The sequence below is a fragment of the Benincasa hispida genome, chromosome 9 (assembly GCF_009727055.1).
Source record: "Benincasa hispida cultivar B227 chromosome 9, ASM972705v1, whole genome shotgun sequence".
In the NCBI taxonomy this organism is placed as follows: Eukaryota; Viridiplantae; Streptophyta; class Magnoliopsida; order Cucurbitales; family Cucurbitaceae; genus Benincasa; species Benincasa hispida.
This window is the reverse complement of record NC_052357.1, coordinates 1,020,016-1,047,730: the sequence shown is the minus strand read 5'-3', so window position 1 is coordinate 1,047,730 and position 27,715 is coordinate 1,020,016. Positions and strand designations below refer to the sequence as shown.

Below are 27,715 nucleotides of genomic sequence, written 5' to 3'. Positions count from 1 at the left end.
GGGACTGCTTCATATTTTGGTTGTGAATCATGAGAGAAGATGAGAGGAGGGAGAGGAAGAGGGAGAACAGAAAAATATTAAAAATATATATTTTTTTCTATGTCACCTTGCCATATGAGCAATTTAATCAATTTAATGAGTAAATTTAATAATTTATTGAATTGAGAGACCTTTTAAACCTATTCTTAAAAACTCATGAATCAAATTGGCAATTTTGAAATATTAGCAATCAAATGCATCTATTCTTAAAATTTAAGAATTTTAAATAATTATACGTCAGTTGAAATTAGAAAATAATTTTAAAATATATATATACTCTCTAAAATTAAATTAAAAAATAATAATTTTCTAAGTTTTAAAATTTTTTTTGAGGACTTTTATTTTTTATTTTTTAAATTAAGGGACTAAAAAAATATATTTTGAAAATTTATGAATCAAATGCATTGTTTTTAAAAGTTTGGAAGTTAAAAAAATACATTATGTAAACTTAGAGACTAAAAAGGTAATTTTTCATTCTTCCTAATAGTCTTGAAAGGTTTTAACTCCCGGTCTTTATAGTTTTTAGAAATTTCAAAATCTTCATTGTCACTAATGTCATGATTTAAATGTGTGAGGGCTAAATTGAGTTAGATCGTAACTAACATGAATTCGTATTTTTTAATTCAGATATTTAAATTATCGTAATTTATTTGTTGTAATGACAAAAAAAAAAAACATTAAAAAGATTTAAGAGTGACTAGAGATGTCTAAAAAATCCACGGGGCCGGATCCTGAGGCGATGAATCCTCTAATACATGGGGAATGAGAGAGGGAAATTTTTTTTTTTTCCCATTTATAGTATGGGGCCAATTTGTGCCGCCCAACTTTTGCATATATTTTGGAGACCTTGTTAGGATAATCATTGATGTTTTAATTATTTAAGTTTGAGACTTTATTACTTTAATTCATTAGATGTTGTAATATTTAAAATAGAATGTTCTAATTGTCGAACTTTAATTTTTATGAATTATGAAAATTTAGTATTTTAATTATATGTTTTTAAATTACATGTACATTATTGTTTTTATTAGAAAAATTGATAATATTTTATTTAAATGAAAATTGTGCTAGAAATATTTTAAGAATTGTAAAAATATATATATTTAATTGAAATAAAAAAATGGTTAAAAAGAATAAAAGCAAGGAATTCCCACCCTTTTCTCGTAGTTTTAGACAGAGCGAAGAAGGAAGAGATTTCTACTACTTATTTCGTATGGAATACTTAAGATCTTATGGGTTTTTTCTCCAATTTTTTTTCATAGAACCTTGAGAATTGAGGTCACATATTTATGAAAATAGTGTTAATTTCCATTCCACTAGAAAAATTAGAACGTTAACAAAAATAATTTATAGTTATGTTCAGTTAGCATTCTCATAAAAGAATATCAATTTAATTGAGCTAACATAGTTGATTTCTATTTAAATAATAAAAGAAAAAAACTTAAAACTAATTTGTTCGAAATTTCAAAGTTTCTTGAAAGTTACTTGAAATTTTGTCGAAATGGGGAAGAAAACAAAACTCTCCCTTACAGAAATTTTAAAGCCTTCAAAATCTCGAAATTTCTAGATAAATTGAAATTTTACGCTTTACAATATACCTATCATTATATTTTCTCCAAATTTCTCTCTTCAACTTATCTCCCTGACCTAATATATTTATTTTTAAAACTTCTCAGTTTTCTTTCACTACTATTTTTTTCTGTTAGATAAAAATATCGTTAACTTTTCTATCTAAATTTTTCTCTCACTGCAATTTTTCTCTGTGTGAAATACCTTTTTTATCGGACCTTTAATATTAATATTGTTGTTTTTAAAACTTATTAGAGAAATATTGTTGTTTTGAAACTTATTAGAGAAATATTGTTGTTTTGGGAATTCGAGACTAGAGGTCGAACGTTGAGAACTCGACTAATGTGGAGGTCGAACGAGAACTCGACGAACAAAGAAAAACTTGGAAATAATACATAAGCCGAAACTTCAACCCTCGACAAGGGAAATCTTGCGAATCTTGCTTAGGTTGTCGAAGGTTGAAGTTTCGACACACATCCACTATCGAGATTGCAGGTTTATTACTTTTCTTTTTCCCTCATAGAGGAAATAAAGTAATGAGATGGTATACTATATGTATCTGTGTACTCGAGCTGCTTTTAACAACCTATGAATTTTATTATCATTTCGAATTAAATAGAGGCTTGTGGGATTGACGTGAGGGGGTGGGGATGGCTATATTTCTGGGAGCGAACTCCAGACGAATATGAAGCGTATGGATACAAGTTATGCCTTGGAATGAAAGACAATTCCGAATTAGATTTGTCTACAAACAAAAAAGTAGATCCATAATCAAAAAAAGTGTTTGTGATTGTTCCAGAAGAAATGAAAGCTAGTAATCATCAATGGAAAAATAACAACAATAACAAAGAGAGCAGATATTGAGAGAGAGAGAGAGCGAGCGCGCGAGAGCGAGATCTTAGAAGAGAGTGAGAGTGAGATTGAGAGAGCGAGATCTTAGGAGATAGCGAGAGTCTTCACTTTATTTGAACTTTCCATAGAAATATATATATATATAAGAGAAAAAAGAGCTAATAATCATTAGATTATAATTGAATATATTAGATTATTATACTATAGTTGAATAATCATTAGACTATAGTTGAATATATTAGATTATTATACTATAGTTGAATAATCATTAGACAATAAATTGAATATATTAGATTATTATACTATAGTTGAATAATCATTAGACTATAATTGAATATATTAGATTATTAGATTATTATATTATAGTTGAATAATTATTAGACAACAAATTGAATATATTAGATTATTATACTATAATTGAATAATCATTAGACAACAAATTGAATATATTAGATTATTATACTATAATTGAATAATCATTAGACAATAAATTGAATAAATTGAATATATTAGATTATTATATTATAAATTGAATATATTAGATTATTATAATGTAAAACTTTAATTGATTACAAAAAAAAAAAAAAATTGAATATACAGTAGATTATTATAAAAAAAAAATTTGAATATACAATAAAATGAATATTTAAATAAAAAAATATTTATTATTCAATCCCTAACTATCTGGAGCCCGTCTTAGTAACGAAGGACACTTCCTTCGATTATATTCTAACTGGGTTACAAAATCCACATCGTTGTCGAGTAGCTAGTTCTGTCCAATCCATCTCGTTGTGATAACGTGAACTTTTCGGGTGTCAGTTTATGTTTATCGTGTCGAGTGTTAGTTTCAAATTCAAAAGTTCAACAAAGCAATTGAAGATATCAAAGGAATAAATCGGAGCTGCCTAAGTTTTTTTGACAACATTATTTTAGAGCAATGGACTTGCACATGATGGAGGATTCAGATATGGGTGGGTGACGACAAATCTATCAGAGTGCATAAATGGAGTCCTCAAAGGAGCTCGAATGTTGCCTATAAATGCTCTTGCTCAGATAACATTCTTCAAATGCGTTAACTATTTCGAGAAAAGAAGAGCATAAATAAGGGATGCATTGGAGCGTCAAGATAAACCCAGGACCTGTTGATCCCGATGTTTTGTACGATCAGTCCATTCATCGATCATATGTTGTATGGTGGGTTCGTACTACTGGAGAAATATCTTGTAGACGTCGAGAGGTAGGATTTATTCAGTTGGACTGGCATCTGATCACAGCCTTGGTCGAGAGATAGAAGCCCGAGACGTATACATTCCATATGTCTGTTGGAGAGTGCACTATCACTCTACAAGACATAGAAGTGTTGTTAGGGCTACCTGTTGACGGTGAGCCCGTCACCGAAGTGATGTACGCTGACTAGTTAGAAGTTTGTCGACTGTACCTCGGTGAGACCCCACCTGCCAACAAGATTAAAGGATCGAGGTTAAGTTTAATATGGTTAGAAACACAATTTCGTGAGCTCACAGATGATGCAGACGAGGAAACTGTCATAAGATATGCGTGAGCATATATACTACAAATGATAGGTGGAGGTCTATTTTCAGATAAATCAAGTCATTTTGTTCACTTGATGTTCCTGCCACTGTTAGCTAACCTTCATGATGCGGGGCATGAGGTGGAGCATGCTTGGCATGGTTGTATAGACAACTATGCAAAGCAACAAGACCTGAGGTTCGAGAGATAGCTAGGCCTCTCATACTTTTGCATCTATGGGCTTGGGAGCGATTTTCAATAATGGTTCCACAGCTACATCATGTTAATGACGCTCAGTTAGTTGGACGAGCCTACGGTTCTCGGTATGTTGTTTTAATTCAATTTAATTTTTATATCACTGATCTAGTTAATTTAAATTCTAAACTATCAATTTAAAAATTTAGGTGGAGAGATAAAATTTGTGTGACTAGGACAGCCACACATGTAGTCAACCAATATAGATACATGTTTGATCTGTTTTAACCTGAACAGGTACATTACACTAAATCTAATTGATTATTTTATTCACATTTTTACTGTATTTGTCTTTAATATTCTCTAATATAATATTTTGTGTTTCAGGTTATTTGGGAGCCGTACAAAATTATTGTGCATACTTTGCCTAATTTTTGTACGAATGGTCAAAACATATGGCGGATAATGAGTCCTTTCATATGTTTTCACATTGGTGAGTGGCATCTTGGTGATGAGACAATTCGATTTTCAGCAAGATATCCCATCACCTTGTAATACTGAACCCGTATTGCATGATATTGACCTAAGGATTGGAGATTGGTCCGAAAAAAGTTGTACATTTGGTAGTGTGATGGCACTATCATGCAAGGTTTATTACAGTGGGGGTTTCTCTTGAATAGTTTGACACAGATGTCACTCCAAAATATATTCATTGGTATAATAATATCACAAGGCGCTACGTCACTTGTCCGGGAGCAGCTGTGGGTCATCTGGTAAATGAATGAATATTATCTAATTTTTTTTAATTTAAATATTGTCTAATTATTTTATAATTCACAGAGATCGAACAACAGTAGATTCCGTGAGATTGTGAATGATCCAAACCAGGTTCTTGCTATATGTAGTGACAACCAAAGCTATATGGAGGAAATTCATTATATGTATGATATACTCCTATTGTTCCTCCACCAGCTCCTAGACGTAGAGGATCTGTTCGGAAGAGTTGCCCCCTATGACGCAGATGCAGAGTCAAACTGATTATGTTAGTCCGATGATGATGATGCCAGCATTTGGTTCAGAACATTATGACTCAGAGGCTGGTCCTTCGTCTTCATACGTGCATGGACATGGTCGGGGTCGTGGAGAGTAGAATGAATATTTATATTATGAAGCGCCTGCAGAGGTACCAGAGCAACATCAAGAAGAACCCAAGCAACCTCGAGTTCGAAGTCGACGGTGACAACTAGCTCGAAATCGATGACGTCCGCCTTGTGGGACACATTGATTTTTGTAATTATTTTTATATAAATGAAATATTTAATTTACATTTTTTTATTTTTATGAGTTATTATTTTTTTAATTTATTCTTTTTAGAGTTTAAATAAAAGAATAAATATTTTTTTGTTTTTTTATAAAAATGGATTTTTTTTTAAAAAAAATAAAGGATTAGAAAGAAGAAGGTGGAATGTGTAATAATTAAAAAGGAATAAAAGAAAAATTTGTACGGTATTCTCGCTCTTGCTCACGCTCACGCTCAAAATCTTGCTCTCGCTCTCTCAAACTCTCGCTGTCTCTCATAATCTCGCTCTCGAATTTGATTGGGAAGTTCAGTGGCAAAAAGAAGGAGATTCATTAGCTCGTTATTTAGTCAGACTTGTTGAGATGACATAATCCGTTTGAAAACAACAATATTTTCTTTAAAAAAAAAGGAAGGTCGAGGGTTGAAATTCGACCTCAACAATATTTTTACAAATAGTTTGAAAACAACAATATTTTCCTAAATAGTTTCTAAAAGTACAATATCCTTTTAATTTCCCCCTTTTTATCTCTAAAATTTAGAAAGTTTCTATTTGGTTTTTATAAAATATTACACTTTTAACTATTAAGTTTTAAATTTGATTTCAATGTAGTCCTTAAATTTCAAAATGTTATAATTTTATCTTTAAATTTATGAGTTTTGAGTTTTTTCCTATTTAGTCCATAGTTTTCAATATTTACACTTGTAACGTCGATTTTTTACTAAATACTCATTTCAGTAAAATTAGTTAATTATAATTTGTTTAAGTTAATTATCAAACATTAACATTAATGACTGAAAGTGAGTATTTAACAAAAAATCGAGGTTAAAAGTGTGAATCTTGAAATCTAGAAACTAAAATTGAAACAAAATTCACATCTCAATCTTAAATTGTAGCATTTTAAATCTTAGAGACTGAACTAAAATCAAAATTTAAAACTTAGGGGACATTTGGGGCAAGAAATTGATTACTACAGTTATAGGTTATTATACTTGGGTTATAATAGTTTGTGTTTGGATTGTAGATTATTTTAGTTTGAGTTGTAATAATATGTGTTTGAGGTGTAAATTATTTTAATTTGAGAAAGAAATAGTAAATATCGTAGCAAAGAATAAAAAAACGATGAATGTGAAATAGTAAAAACTGTAGCAAACGAGAGTTTTGAAATAGTATTGATTGTAGTTGATTGGGGAGTACAAAATAGTATTTACTATAGTGAGAGGTGGTTATTATAGTCAATGGATAATCTTTGCTCCAAACGCCCTCTTGATGACTAAAAGTGTAACATTTTGAAACTTAGGGACCAAATAAAAACTAGACCCAAAACCTAGGAACCAAAAATGTATTATTTTTCTTTTTCTAATTTTTTCTCACCATAATTTTTTATTTGTCTAGTTTATATTTATTTCTCTAATATAATGCTTATTTTGGTTCATATACTTTTAACTTTGGTTCATTTTAGTCCCTACCTTCAAATGTTCATTTTCGTCATTGTGCTTTTAAAACTTAGTTCATTTTAGACCTCATGCTTTTAGAAAGTTTCCAATTTGGTCCCTTCATTTTTCATTGAACTATTTTGAATTATAGTAAAATGAGGCAACTTATTTACAATATAGAAAAATGTCACTATTCATTGATTGACACTTTCTATATGATAGATAATGACATTCAGCTTTATTTAAAAATATTTTTAGTAGTTTTGTCATTTAAAACAATTGCATTTTTTTTTTTCTTTCTTTCTTTCTTTTTTTTTTCTTTTTTCTTTTTTCTTTTTTTATTTTTATCAAAATGGTCACTTTTTGAAAGTTTAAGACCAAAATGAACCAAAGTTGAAAGTATCATAACTGATATAGAGACCAAAATGAGCCAAAGTTAGTAGTATAGGAACAAAAATGACAATTTTAAAAGTATAAGGACAAAAACAAGACAAAGATAAAAATATAGGGATTAAATTAGTATTTAAACTATCATTTACTCACAACTTTTACCTAGAGATGTCCAATTTCCCTGCGGGGATTCCTCGATTAGACCGGGAATGGGGGAGGGAGTGGAGGAAAAAAATTCTCCTTGAGCTAAACGGGGACAGGGACTGGAAATGCATTCTTCATCCCTGCCCTCGACCTCGGCCCTGGCTCGATTAGCTTTTACATATTTATTTAGTATAGTTATCTAATGTCATATTATTATTATTATATAAATATTACTTTTGAATTTTAAATTTGATTATTTATAGGGAAAAATAATGAATATGTTTAAATTTAGATTATATATGTGAATAATTTGATTTATATTTATTTCTTTTTACTAAAAAATTAATTAGCTAAAAATTTGAGTAATTTATCTTTAAATTCAAATTTTCATATAAAACTAACCATAATAAACAATTTAGTGATAAAATTAATTATTTAATTAAAATTTTAATTAAAATTTGTTTACATTGATTTAAATTAATTAGCATTTAAAAAAAATAACGGGAAAAAATTCTCCGCAGGGAATCCCCGCCCCGATCCCCGTGAATAATGGAATGAAATAGGGAGTGGGGACGGGGATGGCGGCCTCGATCCCCGTGAGTAATTTCACGGAGATGGAGAATGAAATGGAGAGTGAGAATGAGGATGACGGCCCTGTCCCGTGGACATCTCCACGGTTTCACCTTCATGGTGTTTTATGTGTTATTGACCGTCTGAATCGCCATCTTGGCCATGGCTCCTTTGCTCGGCAGTATTGGATACTCAGTTTTTTTTTTTTTTTTTTTTTTTTTTTTTTTTTGTTTTTTAAGGGTTTATTGTCTTTCTATTTTATTATGTGATCGACGATCTTTCTTGTAATCCGCTGTGATTTACTCATTTCATTTATCAATTATTTTTTAATCTCTAAAAAACAAAATTTTCCCTTTCTTTTAAAAAAAATCATTTTAACTTCTTTTATCTCTTAAATTTCTCTCTCCAAATTATATATATTTTTTTAGTACAATAATTACAGAGCGGTAGATTGAACTTCCGACCTCTTGGATTTCAAATGGTATATATATACAAATGAATTGGGTACTCTCCAAGTTTCCAAATGACAAAATTTGCCGCAAAGAATGATGTCAAAAAAATACAAAAACTAAAATTGGAAACAAAAAATAGACATTCCAATAAATCATACAGATGTCTTTTTATTAGTAGAGATTAAATCTCTCAGCTCTAACAAATATTCATCATTAGATATGTGAAGTAAAGCACGAATATTTGAAATCTCTACTTCATCTTCCCAACTTAAAGGTCCAGAAGCATACAATGCTCTAATAAAAGAACGAAATACACTTAACTCTGACCTGTGGAATTTAGCTAATACTTCCTCATAGGAGCATGAGTCTTCTTCCTCATGTTCCCTTCCTGTAGATGATTCAGCATCACTGTAATAATCCGTATCTTCGTCTTTTTTACCACGACGAGCCATAGAAATAAACGGCTTCTTGAAAGAATCATTAGTGAAACTGTTACTACCAACAGAAGATACACAACTATCTGTGTGAATGTGGGTTGAGGTTCTTGAAACAAGGTTGCCCTCCCTCAAACCAGCATTGCTTGTAGTGACATTAGTATTTTCAATAGGAGAGTTTGATTTCTTTAACTCTTGTGTTAATGAAGGCGAACCGACTTTCCTTCTCCAGATAGATAGATTTTGATTTATGGGTTGACAAGGCAATGGCCTCTTACGAGATCCGGTAGGAAGCGTCACCGCCGGCTGTTGATCCTTGTTTTTCATCAGGTTTGGCTCTGTCTGCCTATTTCTAGACGAACCCAAATCTTCAATGCCCTGTCAAAGAAACAACATATGAGATGAACTTGTTAAGGGAAGTTACGAAAAGGGTTAAGGCAAGTTAGTCTGAACTTGTTAGGCAATGTACCTTCTGTAAGAGAAACCATTTTCCATCATGCCAAGCCTGTCGCATTCTCAGATTAGATTGGCTAACCGATATGTCTAAATTAGGTGATCCAAGTAGTCTTACTATATAGCAATCAACCCCAACAATCTTCATTATTTTTGCTTGTTTCCATGAAGAATTGTGGAATGCTTCAGCAAGATCACCAACAAACCAAATATTTGTGCGTTCAACGGGGGGAGGACATGGTCGTATCGCGATCCTCGGTACCCTCTCGACTGTTTCCTCCACAGACAAATATCTTACGTTATACCAAAAATGGTCATTATCAGAAAGAATTTCAGCACAACTCCATGAACCACTCGAAGCCGCCTCCTTGCTCAACACCTCAACTTGATCCCCCTTCCTTAGTCTCATACTTCCTACGATCCTAATCCTAAAACGAAATGCAAAGCTGTAAAGATAAAATTTTAAAAATCAATAATCAATAATGTTTTTCAGGAAGTTTAACCAATGTTCTAATGGAAGATCATTGGTTCATTGGTATAAATGTGAGGGACAATATCTCTAATGGGTTCGAACCAAAAATCAAAATCACAAGGGCTTGTGTTAAAGTGGACAATATCATATCGTATATTTGATTTTTCGACGGATTTACATCTTTCGTTAATGGGAAATCTTTAACATCATTCAGCAAGACAAAAAAAGTACAGATGGAACCAGATAGAATGGCACAATAAGTATAATTTCCCTATACAATGTAAACGACAAATTCAAAAAGAAGAACAAAGCTTTAACCAGAGAAAGTTCACAACGCAGAAAATTAACGGAATCAAAGTAAATCAAATGCGGAATTGAAGTAAAGAGAGAGCTGAAATCGAATGATTGAATGGTAAAACGAAAGGAAAATAAAAGATTAAGAAACAACAAATTTAGAGGCAGAAAAAGCGATCAATACCTGGAGAGAAGAATTAAGCTCTGAATCTTGCTAAGAAATTCTTCAAATTGAGTGAAAATCAAAGAGTTTGTGAGAGATTTTATGAGCAAAGAGTTAATTATAAAAACAAGTTTAAATTCCTAAACCAATTGGGAGTAATACGGTGGTGCCGTGGTAGGGACTGTCCCGAATAAATCGCAATCTAATTTCCTTGGTCGCTTGGCGGCCAAACCATTTGGGCCTCTACCGTAGGCCTTAGATGTGGGCTTCGGCCCAATTCTCATTCTGAGCTTAGTTACATTTTAGGTTCATTGTCAATATAACTCTTTTCAGGTTGGTTTTAATTTTGTATTTATATTTAACAATTTTTTAATGTTCTAAGTTTCCTAATCTTTATAGTTGTATGAGTTCACTTTTTTCTCTTTTTGGGTGATTTTTGCTGAAGCTTTTTATTTGATGTATAGTTAAAGTATGGTGGATTTGAATTATCTTTCTCGAAGTTGTAATAGAGTGATCTATAATTTAGTCGATTATACTTTGTTTTATTATTCTTCTTATTGTTGAACTGTTGATTTTTCTAATGGACTTTTACATATGGTTGGGGCTGAGAAAGATGAATGATCCTTGGATTGCTATTCATTATTTTTTTTCAAAAAATAAAAAATAAAAAAATCAAGTCTTACTATAGAGTTATGGAAGAAAGAAATATATTGGTGTTGATGTGATAGAAAAATGAAATGGTATTTTTGATCTAACCAATTTTTTGAGTTCAAGGACCAGTGGAATGAGATTTAAATTTTCTATTTTTTGATTGCATGTAACCAACTTAGTAATGTGTTAGTTAATCCGACCTAACTAATTTTATATGATATGAGGTTCAACTAAAAAATCAAAGGAAAATAAAATATTTATGCAGATTTGTCCATTCGGATTTTTTTTAACATCAAACAGACCACATACAAAATAACATATTGTGTCACATGACAATTAGACCACTTGGGATAAGAAATTTAAAGAAGACAATAAGTTTGCTCTTCCAACGCCTTAGACGCAAGATCAACCAATATTTGGTGGCTCTGCCTCACATGGGAGAATGTAACATTATAATAATCTCATACACAATCGAGATAGTCTCTCCACTGAAAAAAGAGACTTTAATAAGATCCATGAATCCGTTAGTTAGTAATTAATCTTCAATTTTAAAATAAGCTCATTAATTTAATCTTTAAACTTTACAAAATATTTTCATTAAATTTGTAATATTCGAATCAAAATGTACATAGTTGTTCTACAATTAACCTAAAAATGAGTGGTTGGATTCACAACACACATATTTATTTTTTTTAAAAATGTAATTAAAAAATATCCAATAACTGTAAATTTATTTTGGTGTAAATAAAAAAGAAACTAAATTTATTTGAAAATAAAGTGTCCGGAAAAGTTGCGACGTGGCAATCGCATATCCTCTAACGTCAAAGAATTTATAACCATAAAACCGTCCATCTCAAAATGATACGACGTGTCGTCTTATTTACCCTACGCCTCCCACGCATTTTAGGCTCACTCCCACAGCAAAACGTTGCCGTTTTACTCCATGTGCGCACGTTAGCAAACAAACACAAAATTCCCCAGCGCTTTTGGGCGCGAAAGTCATCACCAACACGAAACTCCGAATTCAGTTTCAATGAGAGCAGCGATTCAACCATTTTCTCTTCACTGTTCGAATTCAAGCAAGTTAATGGCGTCCGGTTCGAATTCTTTGATGTGGTTTCGGAAGGGAATACGGATTCACGACAATCCGGCGCTTGAATATGCGGCCAAGGACGTCAATTTTCTCTATCCCGTTTTCGTAATCGATCCGCATTATATGGAGCCTGATCCCTCTGCGTTTTCCCCTGGATCATCTAGGGCTGGATTGAACCGCATTCGTTTCCTTCTTGAGAGTCTTGTGGACCTGGATTTGAACCTCAAGAAGCTCGGCTCGCGCTTGTTGATTCTACATGGGGAGCCTGGTGAGGTATTGATCCGCTGCTTGGAAGAGGTATATTTAGTGATTTTTAGGATACTGGTATAGTTGATGTTACTATTGCTTCCGCTTTTTGGTATTGACTTGTTGTACGTGGATTCATTCGCTTTCCTGCAGTGGAATGTCAACAAACTTTGCTTTGAGTATGATACGGATCCTTACTATCAAGCTTTAGATATCAGAGTTCAAGTAAGCTTCTTTCGTCTTTTAATGTTGGCCGATTATTGTTAAAGTTGAGTTTGAATATGTAAGAATGACCAGGTACTCTGAGTCTAATCATGGACGGCAGCTTAGGTCCCGTTTTCTAATTATTTGTTTTGTTTTGTTTTTTTTTTTTTTCTTTTTAAATTGTGCTTTATTTTCTTATAATTTTTTGTCATGTTTCTTATCTAAACATGTGTATTCTTAACGGAATAGTAAAAACAAAAATAAGTTTATAAAAACCATATTTTTTTTCTTTTTAAATCTTGACAGAGTTAGTTTTGAAAAAACTCCTAAAAATAGATAACAAAATAAAGAAATCAATTGGTAGAAGTAATAGTATATTTTTCAGAAATCAAATAGTTATCAAACGGAGCCTTAGTTTCTCATAATTTTAAAAGTTTTTTATTAAATGCTTAACATTTTACAGTTTTTTTTCCTAGTTTACTCTTGAAATCTTGAGAATTGAGATTATACTTTAATTGTTACTTTTCAGCATACTTGAAATAATTAGAATGTTAACTTTAGCACCTCGTGAAACAATTTCTGGGTCTATTCATGTTGTATTCCCAGAAAATGAAATGAAAATTTATTGGTAACTTCTGGAAAATATTATTCTGACGTCTTGATGATGGAAATTTTGTGTCCATCTGTTTTCTCTTAGAACCATGCGTCAGCTGCTGGGATTGAAGTATTTTCTCCTGTGAGCCATACCTTGTTCAATCCGGCAGATATTATCCAAAAGGTTAGTTTAAAGGTTCTTTTTTATATCAGAACATGAGCATTATTTTTGTGTGGAATTTGTTGATTAGTCAGTTTGTTAGTTTCCTTTTTTCTCCCTCTCACGATGGTTAATTTTTACTGATGGTTGTTGAGAAGAATGGGGGTAGTCCTCCGCTGAGTTATCAATCCTTCCTAAAACTTGCTGGTGAACCCTCATGGGCACGTGCCCCTCTGTCTACCACGATTTCTTCACTTCCTCCAGTTGGTGACACTCGAAGATCTGAGATTTCTGATGTTCCAACAATTAAAGATCTTGGTTATGAAGACATGGAAAAGGTTCGAACTTCATTACGTTTTAGTATGAATCTGTTGTCTGTTACTGTGCTATAAGAATTAGTTTTATGCAGGATGAATGGACTCCTTTTAAAGGAGGTGAAACGGAAGCCTTGAAGAGGCTGGAAGAATCATTGAGTAACAAGGTACACTTCCTTTTGAAAATTCTTTCAGGTTTTAAGCTTCCACATCTCCAGGGATCCTCTCTCTCTCTCTTTTAATCTCATTATCTCATTGTAATTGTTTTGTGATAACAAGAAAAAGAGAAAAAAATGATATTTTGGGAATTACCATTTGGCAAGACACCTAAATTCATCAACAATACCTTTAGATAAGCAAACCAACTGTAGACAACCTAGTAAATGGATAGCTATTTGGGTAATTCAGTAATGAATGTGCTAGGTTTCTTAATTGGAATTTTGCAGGACTGGGTGGCAAAGTTTGAGAAACCCAAAGGTGATCCATCTGCATTTTTAAAGCCAGCAACAACAGTCCTATCGCCCTATCTGAAAGTGAGTGAATTGTTAATATTTTTGTCATTGATTTGTAAGTTTGCTATTTTTTTCCCAGTCTAATTATGTAATAATGAGCCCCCAACACCCCACACATCCCTTCAACCCCCCCAACACCAACACCAACTTTTTTTTTAATTTTTATGGCAGTTTGGATGTCTCTCTTCCAGGTACTTCTACCAACGTGTTCAAGAAATTTATAAAAATGTCAAAGGGCATACATCACCTCCAGTTTCCCTTGTGGGACAGGTTGGTTAGTTGTGGCTATCAGACATGTAATTAATGTCATGGTGACTGTGTAGTAACAATATTCGTCTTCCTGGACAGCTCTTATGGCGGGAATTTTTCTATACAGCAGCTTTTGGAACACCTAATTTTGATCATATGAAGGATAATAGAATATGCAAACAGGTAGCTGATAATTAAACATCTCTTCCCTTCATCTGAATTAAGGACCTTGCCCAATCTTTTTGCCAGTGAACTAGATACTTAATTATACATCTCTGACTTCCTCCTTTGAGATAAGTTCTGGTGCTGACTGTGATATTGCACATAATTGTAGCCTGCTTTCAATGCATATAATTGTAGCCTGCATGCAAGAAGTGAATGGACTATATATTCACAATTCAGTAGGATATGAACTCTAATCTTTCACGGTGAAGCTGGTTCCAGCATTTCAGATCAATAACCTTGCATCTGATTTTAAGTTTGATGGATTTTTCTTGTGGATTAGCATACAACTGCAATAGAACTCTAGTTTCTCTTCGTTTAAAAGATTTCTCAAATTCCAACAGTATTTGTCCCAACATGCATTGAAATATTTTAGCTTCAATATTACGGATATGCAAGACTTCGATGTCATCAACGGTTTAAGATCTCCAAGTGCTTTTTGTCATTGGATAAAGTAGAAGTAGGCTATGCATAATTAGGGAACCATCCTGTAAGTGTAGTTTATCAATAATTTGAGGAGATTGACCTGAATCTAGTTGCTACTGAATAAGTAGAGTTGTGAAAGGACATTTATGACTTTTCAAATATCAGGCCTGACATTAACAGGGAGGCAACAAGAGGACCTGGTAGGATTATGTTGTTTACTTAAGGTTGTATGTGCTAAATTGGATAAAATGAATATGTAGATACCTTGGAAGGATGATAAAGAACTCTTGGCAGCTTGGAGAGATGCAAGGACGGGATTTCCTTGGATTGATGCTATCATGGTTCAGGTTAGTCTGGTTTATCCTTTAACATTACTATCTATATATATAGTGCAGGTGAGAAAGTTCTACCTGGTCATATGATAGCAAAACAGTTATTATTATTATTATTATTTTTTTTTTTTGTTATAGCTTCGTAAATGGGGTTGGATGCACCACCTAGCACGACATTGTGTTGCATGTTTCCTAACTCGCGGAGATCTGGTAAGTGACTTAGCTTGGGAAATGTTAGGCATTGAATTCTAGTTATCTTGATGTCATTATATTATATTTTCATTTTCTCCCTCTGCATTTAGTTTGTTCATTGGGAGAAAGGACGTGATGTGTTCGAGAGGCTTCTGATTGATTCAGATTGGGCCATTAATAATGCAAATTGGTTGTGGTTATCGTGCTCATCATTTTTTTATCAGGTTTGATTCATGCCTCAGTAACTGTCTTGATGTTAGAATCTTAGTTTTTTGCCCCCTTCTTTTGTTGGGAACTTCATCCATCAATTGTTGCTCATAAAAGCATAACATGTATCCTCTATCACCATTATGAGGTAACATGAAATTATACTGGCTTGGAGTGTTGTACGCATTAAGCGGACTCGTGGCTTTAAATTTAGCGAATTGTTTTTACTTGCTGGATCATCTGGGTCAATTCTTCAGAAAATGCTAGAATTCATAATTCTCTCTTTTTGTTATATTACTTCACTCATACATTTATCGATCTTGCTGGTTGTCTTTGGCTGACAGTATAATCGTATATACTCTCCTGTCACATTCGGAAAGAAGTATGACCCGAACGGTGACTTCATTAGGCATTTTCTTCCAGTATTAAAAGGTAAAGAAAGGGTTTGTTTGGAAACTATAATTTGAACAGTTTCTGTTTTTTAATATTGTACAATTTTCCTACTGTTTATTTTTAAAATGTTTTTTTGTGTAAAAAATTCTATTTATTGTAGTGTTATACTGTCTTTCTGTCTTTCTAGGATAAATATGTTGAATTCACATAATCGCATGCTCGTAAATAGTAGTTTTCAAAAAGAAAAAGAAAGAATATAATGATTTGAAAACAATTTCTTTAGCATATTATAAATGCCTCATCTTCCATCATGATTGATGTTGTGCTCTATTTTGTCGTTATAAAATTCAACTTTTTGATTGATAGATATGCCCAAGCAGTACATATATGAACCATGGACAGCTCCTCTTAGCATTCAAAAGAAAGCAAAATGCATCATTGGTAAAGATTACCCAAAACCAGGTTAGTTCTGTGACAGCTATTTCGGTTAATCATTATTTATCCCTTTTGATCGGAAGCATTACATATCATAGCTTTTAGGAATAAACAGCAAACAGTATTTGAAAGGGGCAAAACCTGTAACTGGCAGTGGACTACAGTAGCTCTCAGAACATCTCCTTAAATCGTCCAAAATCCATTTTATTAGTTTTGTCTATTCCTCTATTCTGATTGCCATATGGTCCATATCAACTGTCTCCATATACTTGTAGGGACATTCTCTCTTCATTCCCCTGTATATAATTGGTCATTACATATATTAATCTCTGCAAGCAAGCCGACTATTGACAGCGTCTTGCAAGAGCTTACTTCTCAAAGCAATCTTTTATCGAATTGGTCTTGTCAAAAGATGTATGTAATTTTGAAAATAAGTCAAAATACAGATGTGTTTGGTTTAACTTTTCAAGTGTTAGATTTTGGAAATAAGTCATTTTAGAAACAATTGAAGTTTTTGGCAACCGCTCAAAATAGCTTTTGAAACACTTTCAAAATGTATTTTAAGCTCTTTTTAATAAAAAAAGATTAATTAAAAATGACTTTTTTAAGTCATGACATTTTTATCTCTAGTTAGTCCAAACAAATCCGTAGTCTAATACGATCAAGTATGTGTTCTCAAGAAGTTGAGTGATGATATTGAATTTAGGTAGATGGATAAAATGAGTAATTTTTATTACACTTCGAATTTTGCTGCATCTTCCTGAGGTAAGGATTCGTTTTCTTTTGGTTGATTGGGTTCGATCGCCTCTTCAATTGCTCATGTTCTACCATCTTTCTTTTTCAGTGGTGTCACATGATATAGCTATCAAAGAATGCAGAAAAAAGATGGGTGAAGCATACGAACTAAACAAAAGATTGAAGGGTTTGATAAGTGAAGAAGATTTGGAGAACTTGAAAAGAAGTTCAGAGGAGGAACAAAGTCAAAAGGTTCAAACAAAACGGAAAAGACAAACACTCATTGACTGGATTCAGCCACAATAGTGCTTCTTTTCTGCTAACCCTAGGTTGTGGGAAGTTATGGTCCAACTCCATCTTCTTTAATCCTTCAAGTTAACGGAGATCAATGGACGATGATTAGTAGCTTCGCACTGGACTAACTTAGAGCTTGTTTAGATTGACTCTTTTAAGTATTTAAAAAGTGTTGTTAAGTTTAAAAAAGTATTTTTAAGTACTTGATAAGTTAATCCAAACATGTCTTTATTCAAAATTTCCATCACAGTAAAATTAAAATGATTGAAATGTGGTGGGTGTTTCTTCCCTTCTATCTTATTTGGAGAGTCTGTTGTAGTTTGTGTCGGGACGTTGACTTATAGACATTATTTTGAATTAATGAATTAAGAGGGGGCTTAAAATTTCAATTCATCCAATACTTCATAGGGTAATTATTTTAAATGGTAAAAATGTTTGAAATATTTTTAAATATAACCAAACGTCATCGTCTATCAGTGATAGAAGTGATATATAGTAATAAGCACTACAATGTCCATCACTTCTATTATCGATAGACGGTGATATTTTGTTATATTTATAAATAAATTAGCTCATTTTACTATATTTGAAAATAGTTCTATTTTAAACTTTCCATTTTATGTTTGAGAGGTCTTTACATTTAAAATTTTGTCTAATTAGAATGGTTGAAAAGTTCGATAGGAATGTACTAGTCACAAATATTTTTAGACGATTTAGTCAAAAATTTAATTTTATATATAAAAAATTAGTTAACTTTTAAGATGGTGTTTAGGGCAATGAGTAGTTTATTATAGTCCTAGGTTATTATAGTTGAGTTATAATAGTTTATGTTTAGAGTGTAGATTATTTTAGTTTGAGTTAGAATAGTATGTGTTTGAGTTGTAAACTATTTTAGTTTGAGAAGGAAATAGTAAATACTGTAGCAAAGAATAAAAAAAATGATGAATGTAAAATAGTAAAAATTATAGTAAATAGTAAATACGGTAACAAATAGGGATTTTAAAACAGTGTTAACTATAGTTAATTAGGGAATACAAAATATTATTTATTGTAGCTAGAGGTGATTATTATAATCTTAGGACAATTCTTGCCTCAAACACTCCCTAAGGGGGCATTTGAGGTGTTGAGTGCGTTATAATAGTCAGTGTTTATTATAGTCTGTGAGTTATAATACTCTGTTGGTTATAATAGTTTGTGTTTGTGGTGCAGATTATTTTATTTTGTGTTATAATAGTCTGTGTTTGGAGTGCATGTTATTATAATCTGTGGTATAATATTTGTGTTTGGTGTGTAGGTTATATAGTATGTGGTATAATAGTTTGTGTTTGGTGTGAAGGTTTTTATAGTACGGGTTATAATAATCTGTACTGCAGATTATTATAATAGCCAGTTATAATAGGATGTAAATTAAATGCATATTATCTTAGTATATATCACAATTGATTATACTTTTTCATATATCGAAGAAAAAAAATTAAATGAAATATCATATTTTTACGAACCTAAATAAAATTGTTTTTTCCACCAATTTGTATAAAATGTGTTGAACGTTGCATTGTCTTCATACCACCAATTTTAACCATGTTTGACGTATCAAACTTCGTGAGCGTGCAACAAATACAATTTCATTCTCTTCAAAGGATACTAATCATTGCCCAACACATCAATGTATGAAGAGATAGAGAAATTTCACAAACAGCAAAAAAAGAAAACCAAATCACATTCATGTCCATTAAATAGTTTGGATTGAAACATAAAAAATATTATAAAGTATAAGCCATAATTTAGATATGTCCAAATCAAACATGGAAAAGCAGGTGATGAAAATAATTGGTTAGGCGTTATCTAGAAGAAAAATATCGCAATACTCTAATTTCATATCTGTTGGAACAGACAAAAAACTCTCTTGTGTACATTGCGGAATACGATATTCATAAGCTTTACCTTTTGTTGGGTTTGCAATTCTAGAATATCGTTAAGTCCATTCATAACCTTGACACGTAGCTCAACCTCTGTTGCACGCTGCTCTTTCGGCAAATCAACAATGGACTTCAGTTGGTCATTTCACTACTACAGAAATTGGATTACTTGACGTTTTTCCAATGTCAAGTAGAGGGTATACTTGACGCTAATAAAAGCGTCATCTATTCGACTGTTAAGTATAATTTCATAACTTGATACTGTAAAAACGTCAAGAGAAATAATTCTTGACACAATTTCCGTGTCAAGAAATATAATATACTTGACACTAATGACATGTAAAGTGTATTAATTCTTGACACTTATTATTGTGATTACTCTTGACATTTTTTATTTGTCAAATATATTTTTAATCTTGACACGAAATAATGGTCAAGTAATCTAATTCTTGACACATTTCCAATGTCATCTATGCTTTTTTTTTTTTTCCAAATTAAACATTCGAATTTAATTTCCATTTCTCATTTCCTGCATTACATTTGTTCCAAAATTTCATCAACTAAAATAAACAGTAACACATATTTCAGGTCTACATATCAGTCTAATATATCCAACGTAACAATTAAGAATACTAAAATAAACAATTCCATTCTTCTATTACTCATGTCTATATGAACGATTCCAAAATTTACAAGACCAATCGTACAACAGTATATACTCTATCAACCCACCCCAATATATGATAATTCCAAAATTGTAAGATCAATCTATATGTGCTATGTATTCCAAAAATCATAAGACTAAAATTCTATCCTCCACCACACATTTCTTTGAAGTATATAACCTATAATGGCTGAACAAAACATTTATATAAAAAAAGTTTTGGGCATCCCATGTAGCCACATACACAAAATTTATAGGAAGTGCATCAGATATAGCGACCTAAATATTCAACCCATTCTACATATACTTCATCCAATTCAAATTGCGAGTACGAGCTCCTCGTATCAATCTATAAAACATAGAAAGTGAAATATACATTTGTTTACTATTTACACTATCTATAATGTTACAATATATATAAATAGTTTAAAGATATACCGCATCTGTGATAATATTCTTATCTTTAGTCATGATTTCTCACATATATCTCATAACGTAATACCCACAAAGGCACTACAATACAAAGCCAATAATTAATACACATATCATACAGATGCATTAAATAAACATCATTCTATTATTTTTTTTCAATGCTCTTATACTTACCCTTACCGTTTTCTAGAATGTGGTTTTTCGAGTCTTTTGCAATTTTTTTTTAGACTGAAAAATGGTCATTGCCCTACATTTGTCAAAGAGTATAGTATAATATTCAGAATGATCACTAAATAAAATACACAACTAATTAGTAAGGTTTCGAGCTCTACAAAAATATGTTTCGACCCTTTATTTAAATCAACAATGAACGAGTTTAGGTACCTACAATAATAGATCGAACACATCAACTTACTACTAATCAATAAAGTGATAATATATCATAAACAAATAACATTTACTTATGCGATATAAGCCACCATTGATAAAGTCTTCACTTTTTGCATGCTACAAAACTCGAACACATGTCCTTCAACTTCTTCCCTTCCTCATATGTGGTTGATGCACTAACAACTTCCTTCTCCTATGATATAAATATAATAGTACAAATTAAACAAATAAAAAATCATCATAACTAATAGTTGTAACCTTAACGTATAAATTAAATAAGAAAGAATAAAAGACTAACTGTGACCCCTTACCTAGTAGTGGTTTGATCCAAAACCACCTCAAGATCTCAACTCCAACCTCCAAAGTCGATCACTGAAACAACTGGACAATAAACTTTTGCCTACACAACTCCTTCCAAGAATTCAAGTTCAGAACCGAAAACCTAAGGGCAAATCAAATTTAACCCAAAACACCAAAATCGAACCTCAAACACTATTGGATGGTGGTTTTGTTGAGATTGGTGTCCTAATTCTCCCGGAGTCTCGTTGTTTTGTAAAGATACACATTGTTTGAAGAATAAAATAATTGTTATTTAATTCTAGCATTTACTCATATCCAATAAACAAAGCTCTTTGGTTATCTTATGTGAACTTAAGCATGTATATGTGATATACAAGTGGATCATCCTTAAGTGATGACCTAAATAGGTCTATAGTATAAGGTTTAAGGTGGGATACCTGATCCTGGTGACACTACGGATACGACCCGCTTTGTAGAAGTTTGCAAGTGTTGTAAACTTCTACAGATGGTTGATTTTGACCATTCGTGTGGAGATGTGCGAGCATGGGTGTCCTATATAAAGAGTTTGTATAAAACCTGGACCACGAGATGATTAGACTCTGTATATAACACCGTTGATACTAGAAATTTGCATCTCACCTAAATGACCATAGGTGATACGATCTCAATCCTGAGTGTTTTGGGAACTCCTACCTTTAAGAGTGGTCCTATGATTAGTATGGGTGAGAGTGGCCAGATTGCCAACTCAACATGCCTACCTTTAAGGAATTGTCTGATCTGGGAGCTGGAAACTCAATCCACAAGATGAAATTCACTCCTTTCCCGAAGCAGGGATAAGTAGAGAGATTGCTCTCTTAAGGGAAGGTGAAATAGTAGGTTTAGAAGCAGGAAACTCCTGAAGTTGATTCCGAGGCTTGAACATAGTGGCCACAACTTATCTTTATAAGAGAAAGACTCGTCATAGTAGGACTATGACTTATGTTCATTAGAGGGATCAGTGGTACATAAGGAGACAAATGTAACTACAGGGGCATAACGGTTATTGGCTCAGCTGTACTTACGAGCAATCTGTGAAGGGTTGTCGCACTGCTGATTGGTTAAGATGGATACATAATATATTTGTGGTAAGGAGAGTTCAGTTGTTGGTCTTTAGTGAAGTGCCTGGTAGTTAACGGCTAGTGGATCCGTGACTAAAGAATTAGTTAGTTATTCACATACCGTTGGAGAGCTTCGAGTACATGTTTCATAAAGTCCCCTTGGTAGCTCAATGGATTCAGTGAGATCAGTTCTTTGGTGTTGATTTGACATGTTCAAATTGACAAGAGGTATTTTGATTATATATGATTATAATCGGTTTGATGTATGAGATACATTCTAGTGAAGGATTGATGTAAATGAGATTACATTAGTACCATGGGAATAGAAAAAGAACTATGGTTTTATATTGTTTCATTTGGATTAAATATTAAAACTATAAGTTATAAATATAGTATAATAAGTTGGTTTTTATTTATATTTATAATAATATTAATTATTGGATAATTAATTCTTTTTCTTTAAATAACCAAATGAGTGAGTGGTTATTGGATTCATGGTAATCGTGAGTTTAAAAGGAAAATGGTTTTCCTAATTTGAGTAAGATTTACAAACTGATAAAAAGTTTTGGAGATTTCTCTCTCGCACAAAAGAAACTCACGTAGTCGTCAAGTAAATACGGATTTACTAAACAACGGCTGGACGAGCTAAACAATCGTGTAGTGGCGAGCTAAACGATCATGCAGTATTTACTAAACGATCACATAATTTTGCTAGACGATCGCTTGCCCAAAGTAAACGATCGTGTAGAGTCTGTAGGTGACAGACCGAGCTAAGCGATGAGCTAAACGATCGCATAGTTTTTGCTAGACAATTGCTTAGATTTAGTTAAACAATTGGGCATCGACCTATATGATAGGTCTCCGCCATCTCCCACTTGCCCAGTCGTGTACACGATCGGTGTTTCCTTTTTCGTCTACCTCATTCCAAGTTCGAACAGAGCCTACCCTCTGGATTCTCACACCGAGAATACCAAGGTAGCCTTGTTGGTGGTGTCATACTCAACTCGACACCATCGAGGTGTTGTGGAGGCTGTTCGTGCTGTTGTTGAGGAGTTCGTGGTCGAGGTGATTGTTGAGGATGAGCGCGAAGTGTTCGTGCTATGTTCATTGCCGTGTTGCAGTCGTGTAAATCAAGCGTTCAAAGTTACTGTTGTTCGAACGGTCGTGCGCAAAGGAGCGTGGAGACGCATCTGCAATTGTTCATACAGTTTTTCCCTTTGTGCATTTGAGTTTTTTTCATGCTGTAATTTCTCTGTGAATTATATAACCGCTTGTTTGAAGTCGACTGTAAATGTATTGTTCATTCATGATTGTGATTTGGAATTATCTTTTATCCGTTGCTCATGAAAATCTCGAATCCGATTTCCTTCAGGTTTAATATCCTCAAATTCCTGAATCCATCATCCAAAATTTATGGGTTAAATAAGTATTGGGCAAAAATTTAAATGGGTAAAGTTTCAAGAAAAACCCAAAAACTTACACCAAAACTCAAGATCCAGCGAAAACCCAAGCGGCAGCGTTCAACAACGAAAAGACTGATGGCCGTTGGCCAGATCTTAGAAGCGGTTGTCGGATGGTCGGTTGAACGTAACCCGAAGGAATAGAGCTGCGGCGAACGGCTTCAGATCCGACGAACGGCTTTAGATCTTCAGTTGAGCGACGGCGCGACAACGAACAGAGCTGTGCGGACGACTTCAGATCCGGCGACGGTTGGGCGGACGTGCTGGTTGCAGAGAGAGAGGTGGAGATGAGGGGTTTGGCAGCTAGAAGAAGAAGGGAAAGGGAAGAGAGAGAAAAATAGAAAAAAAAAAGAAAAAAAAAGAAAAAGGAAAGACAAAAAATAAAAGGAAAATAAAATAAAATATTATATTATAGTCCAACCAATCAAATTAATTTCTTTTTAAAAATAAAAGGAAAATAAAATATTATATTATATTATAGTCCAACCAATCAAATTAATTCCTTTTTGTTTAAACAAAATACATAAATATCTTCCTTTTCTCTCTCAAAATTTTAATCTCTTAGATTCTCTAGCTAATTCAAATCCCTCCACATTTAAAAAAAAAAAAAAATTAAACTAAATCAAATCCAAAATTCCAAATATCTTAACCAATATATTTGAACCAATTATCATATCAAATTATCTCAAACTACAACTCTAAGCAAATAAAAACCCAAATAATTTAATACAATTAAATTAAAATTACTGAAGTTTGGGGGGAGGGAGGGAAAGTCAGTGGCTGGTGGGGTGCGAGAGGGTTTCAGAGGGGAGGAGTTTTTTTTACTAGGGTATTTAACCCTTTTATTTTTTTAAAATAATAATTTATTTGATAATTTTAGTAGGAGGGAAACCAAATTTGAGAGGAAAATGAAAATGGGGAGGGAGGGAAACAAAAAATAAAGATTAAAAAAATATTATTTTTATATTTTGCTTGACACGAAAAATATGTCAAGTAATAACTTCTTATACTTGACGCAAAAAACGTATCAAGCAAGACCTTATATTACTTGACACGAAAAACATGTCAAGTAATGGATCACGTGAAAATATCTAAAAAATTCAGTCAATCTCCGCCTTTTTAACCCTTTTACTTGACTTTTTTTTTTTCCTAAAAGGTCATTACTTGACCTTTATTTCAAAGAAACATCAAGCAATTAAAAACTGCAAGTGTCAAGTAGTGTAGATTTTATAGTAGTGTTTGCAAAGTCCATTATTAAAAACCTCAACCAACTCAGACTGATATCTGCAACGTTTTCTCTTACTACCCCTCGATGAATTGCCTCCTTCGAAACCAAAAACAGTCGAGATTCCATCAAACTTATCCTGTGATCGGTCATGTTCCTGCAAATCGCCAGTAAGAGCACCTTCATGCATACGCCCTGGCACATTTGAGGCCATGCCACAAGGTGTCTCAACTCCTTCTCCAATTGCCCGATCCTTATTGAAAACGTAGGCTAAGTCATCAAAATATGGGAATGACTTGTTGAGGAGCCCTTTTAACTTACCCAACCATCGAACGTCCCTTTCTCCACAGTGATGCATTGTAATTCTTCATTCCAACCAAACCCGCTGCATGTCGGTCCTCGCATTTCTACTATAGCTTGGTACATTCTTTTAAGACTCCTTACCATACAATCTATGGTGGGGGGTCCCTTGTATTGTATAGCCAGGTATCTTATCAGCCATCATACGCTGTAACTGTGCCAAATACCCAGGGCGACAGGTCCCATTGTCTGATCTCCATCCACCAAATTCAACCAAAGTCACCAAACATTCCACCAGCTTCGACTCTTCCTCCTTCGTCCAAGTGTGCTTTGGAGCTTTAGAAGAACTTTTCATCGTGCTACATGTACATCGTAGTACAATTTAAGTAGTAAAGAAAGAAATTGTCATATGATGTGTTATGTACAATGTATAAGGGAGTAAATCTAATTATATTAAGAAATTTGGAAATTGATTTCAATCTAATTATATTAAGAAATTTGGAAATTGATTTCCAAAATCACATACAAGAAATTAAAAAAAAAAATACATTGTAAAAGCCGCAAACTAAACATGAAGCTACTGATTGTTACGTAACTCCTAGTTAGAAAACATATCATGTGCCAGTTCATCTCTCCATTATGTTCATTCATTTGAATTCTTAATATAATTGATCTCGTCTCCACCAATGGTATAGAATGTGAGTCCACCTCGTCTAGATCCTCGGGCATTTTGTCAATATTCATCTCCTTATTAATAAAATTATGAAGAAGGAAACATGTCGTGATTGTCCGAGTTTGAACTTGCACGAGGTAGTATGATTTTCTGCGAAGTATTGCCCATCTCCCTTTCAACCGCTCGAATGCCCTCTCGATGACATTCCTCGCAAAAGAGTGTTTCATGTTAAAAAATTCTCTTGCAGTTCTTGGTGTATTCCCTCCTCCACGCCATTCCGAAAGATGATATCACTCTCCTCTATATGGTGCCAAGAAGCCCTCTACATTTAGGTACCCAGCATCACATAGATAATAATACCATATACAATGTCCAACATCTACAACTTTTGTTCTCACTACTTGGCAAAACATCTTCTATCCATTTGTGTGCTTTCATGACAACTTAAATCAGACTCATGGATTAGTTGAAAGTATGCTAATTTCCTAACATGATGTCTAATGTAATGTGGCGGGTATTCTATCCTCCTATGGTCGTTGAGTAACAACTCTAGTGTTAGTAGTAATTGACGTTGGGTAGTTGTGAACACCATTAGTATGGTTACTACTTCTGGGGGTCCATTATACCGAAGATTACGAAAATTGACTCCTAAAACATTTTTCATAAGTGGTTTTCGAAATTTACGCAAAATTTAATTTTAGTTTCAAACTAATGTACTTTTAGTCTAAATAAGAATATACTTATCATGGAATTTTAAATGCATGCAAAATTGTATGAAGTAACAGTAGGTTGCAATACTTTTCAATATTTTACATTAAGATTGAAACTTTTATCTAAATTTAGAGTGCAATTGGACGAAACTGAAAGTTTGAAGTAAAAATGCATATTTTTTTTTTCTTTTCTCTCTTTTCTACTTCTTTAACAAATAAGTTTAAATCGTTATCTATGGACTTTTAAGTTTGTTCACCTTAATTCTTAAAGATAGTTATTCATAGCTGTTACTTTACTTTTAATTTATCAATAAAAAATTTTGTTTGCATTTTTACCAAAATATATTCAACCCTACCAAATGAAGCTATCAAATGGGTATTATTAACATTTGTTGTTGATCACCAGCATGCTTTAATCCATAGATGAGTGCTAGTCCTACAAACTTTTTTTTTTTTTATTATTATTATTAATCAACAACAACAACCATACATTTTTTCAATATGAACATGGAAATTAAAATTCTCATTGATAAAATAGTCTTGACTTTAGTAGGTTTCATTTTAGGCTCACGATCAAATCTTGAGTTAATGAAAAATAAATCAATAAAAAAAATGTGATGAAGCCTAAAAAGTATTTAGGAAGAAAATCAAGTCTTTTAAGAATGGAAATTGCTGTGATAAAACAACTGCAAAAGCATAATTAATATATAACTAAATTATTTTAAGAATTTAAGTTTTGTATCAACAAACACTTCAATTATACAGGATGAAATTTGAGAAAAGAAGAAGTACAAATTAGTTTCCACCCGACCTAAAACATATGAAAGAAAAGATTTTAAATCTACCAACCATATAAATAAACAAGAAAATAGTGAGACAAATAGTACAAACAAAGACAATAAGCAGAGAAAGGAAAAGACTACCAAGAAGGATACAAAAGAAAAGAAAATTGAGACAAAGAAGAGTACCACCTTATGTACGATAGAAGGAGGAAA

General features: G+C 32.7%; 2 protein-coding genes and 1 long non-coding RNA gene across 4 annotated transcripts; 1 reads left to right on the top strand and 2 right to left on the bottom strand.

Annotated features, from left to right (window-relative positions):
• Positions 1-8,617: 8,617 nt before the first annotated feature.
• On the bottom strand, positions 8,618-10,450 carry LOC120086627. 2 transcript variants are annotated; one of them, XM_039043365.1, is made up of 3 exons: positions 10,313-10,450; positions 9,379-9,808; positions 8,618-9,287 (listed from the first exon to the last, which is right to left on the bottom strand). In XM_039043365.1, exons 2-3 carry the CDS (start codon positions 9,769-9,771, stop codon positions 8,628-8,630), a joined length of 1,053 nt encoding a protein of 350 aa, XP_038899293.1. In that variant the 5' UTR covers positions 9,772-9,808; positions 10,313-10,450; the 3' UTR covers positions 8,618-8,627. The 2 variants fall into 2 exon arrangements, with proteins under 2 accessions (XP_038899293.1, XP_038899294.1); XM_039043366.1 differs by having other exon boundaries at positions 9,379-9,790.
• A 1,400-nt stretch (positions 10,451-11,850) lies between these two features.
• On the top strand, positions 11,851-17,876 carry LOC120084461 ((6-4)DNA photolyase). Its single transcript, XM_039040244.1, has 14 exons — positions 11,851-12,332; positions 12,435-12,506; positions 13,183-13,263; positions 13,398-13,577; positions 13,649-13,720; positions 14,000-14,086; positions 14,237-14,335; positions 14,414-14,497; positions 15,223-15,309; positions 15,433-15,504; positions 15,597-15,710; positions 16,038-16,125; positions 16,453-16,548; positions 17,366-17,876. The coding sequence occupies exons 1-14, from the start codon at positions 11,976-11,978 to the stop codon at positions 17,560-17,562; spliced, it is 1,686 nt and encodes a 561-aa protein (XP_038896172.1). The 5' UTR covers positions 11,851-11,975; the 3' UTR covers positions 17,563-17,876.
• Positions 17,877-22,871: 4,995 nt separating this feature from the next.
• LOC120084462 lies at positions 22,872-24,390 on the bottom strand. Its single transcript, XR_005483728.1, has 2 exons — positions 23,833-24,390; positions 22,872-23,743 (listed from the first exon to the last, which is right to left on the bottom strand). It is a non-coding gene; the product is annotated as an uncharacterized LOC120084462 (long non-coding RNA).
• Positions 24,391-27,715: the final 3,325 nt, after the last annotated feature.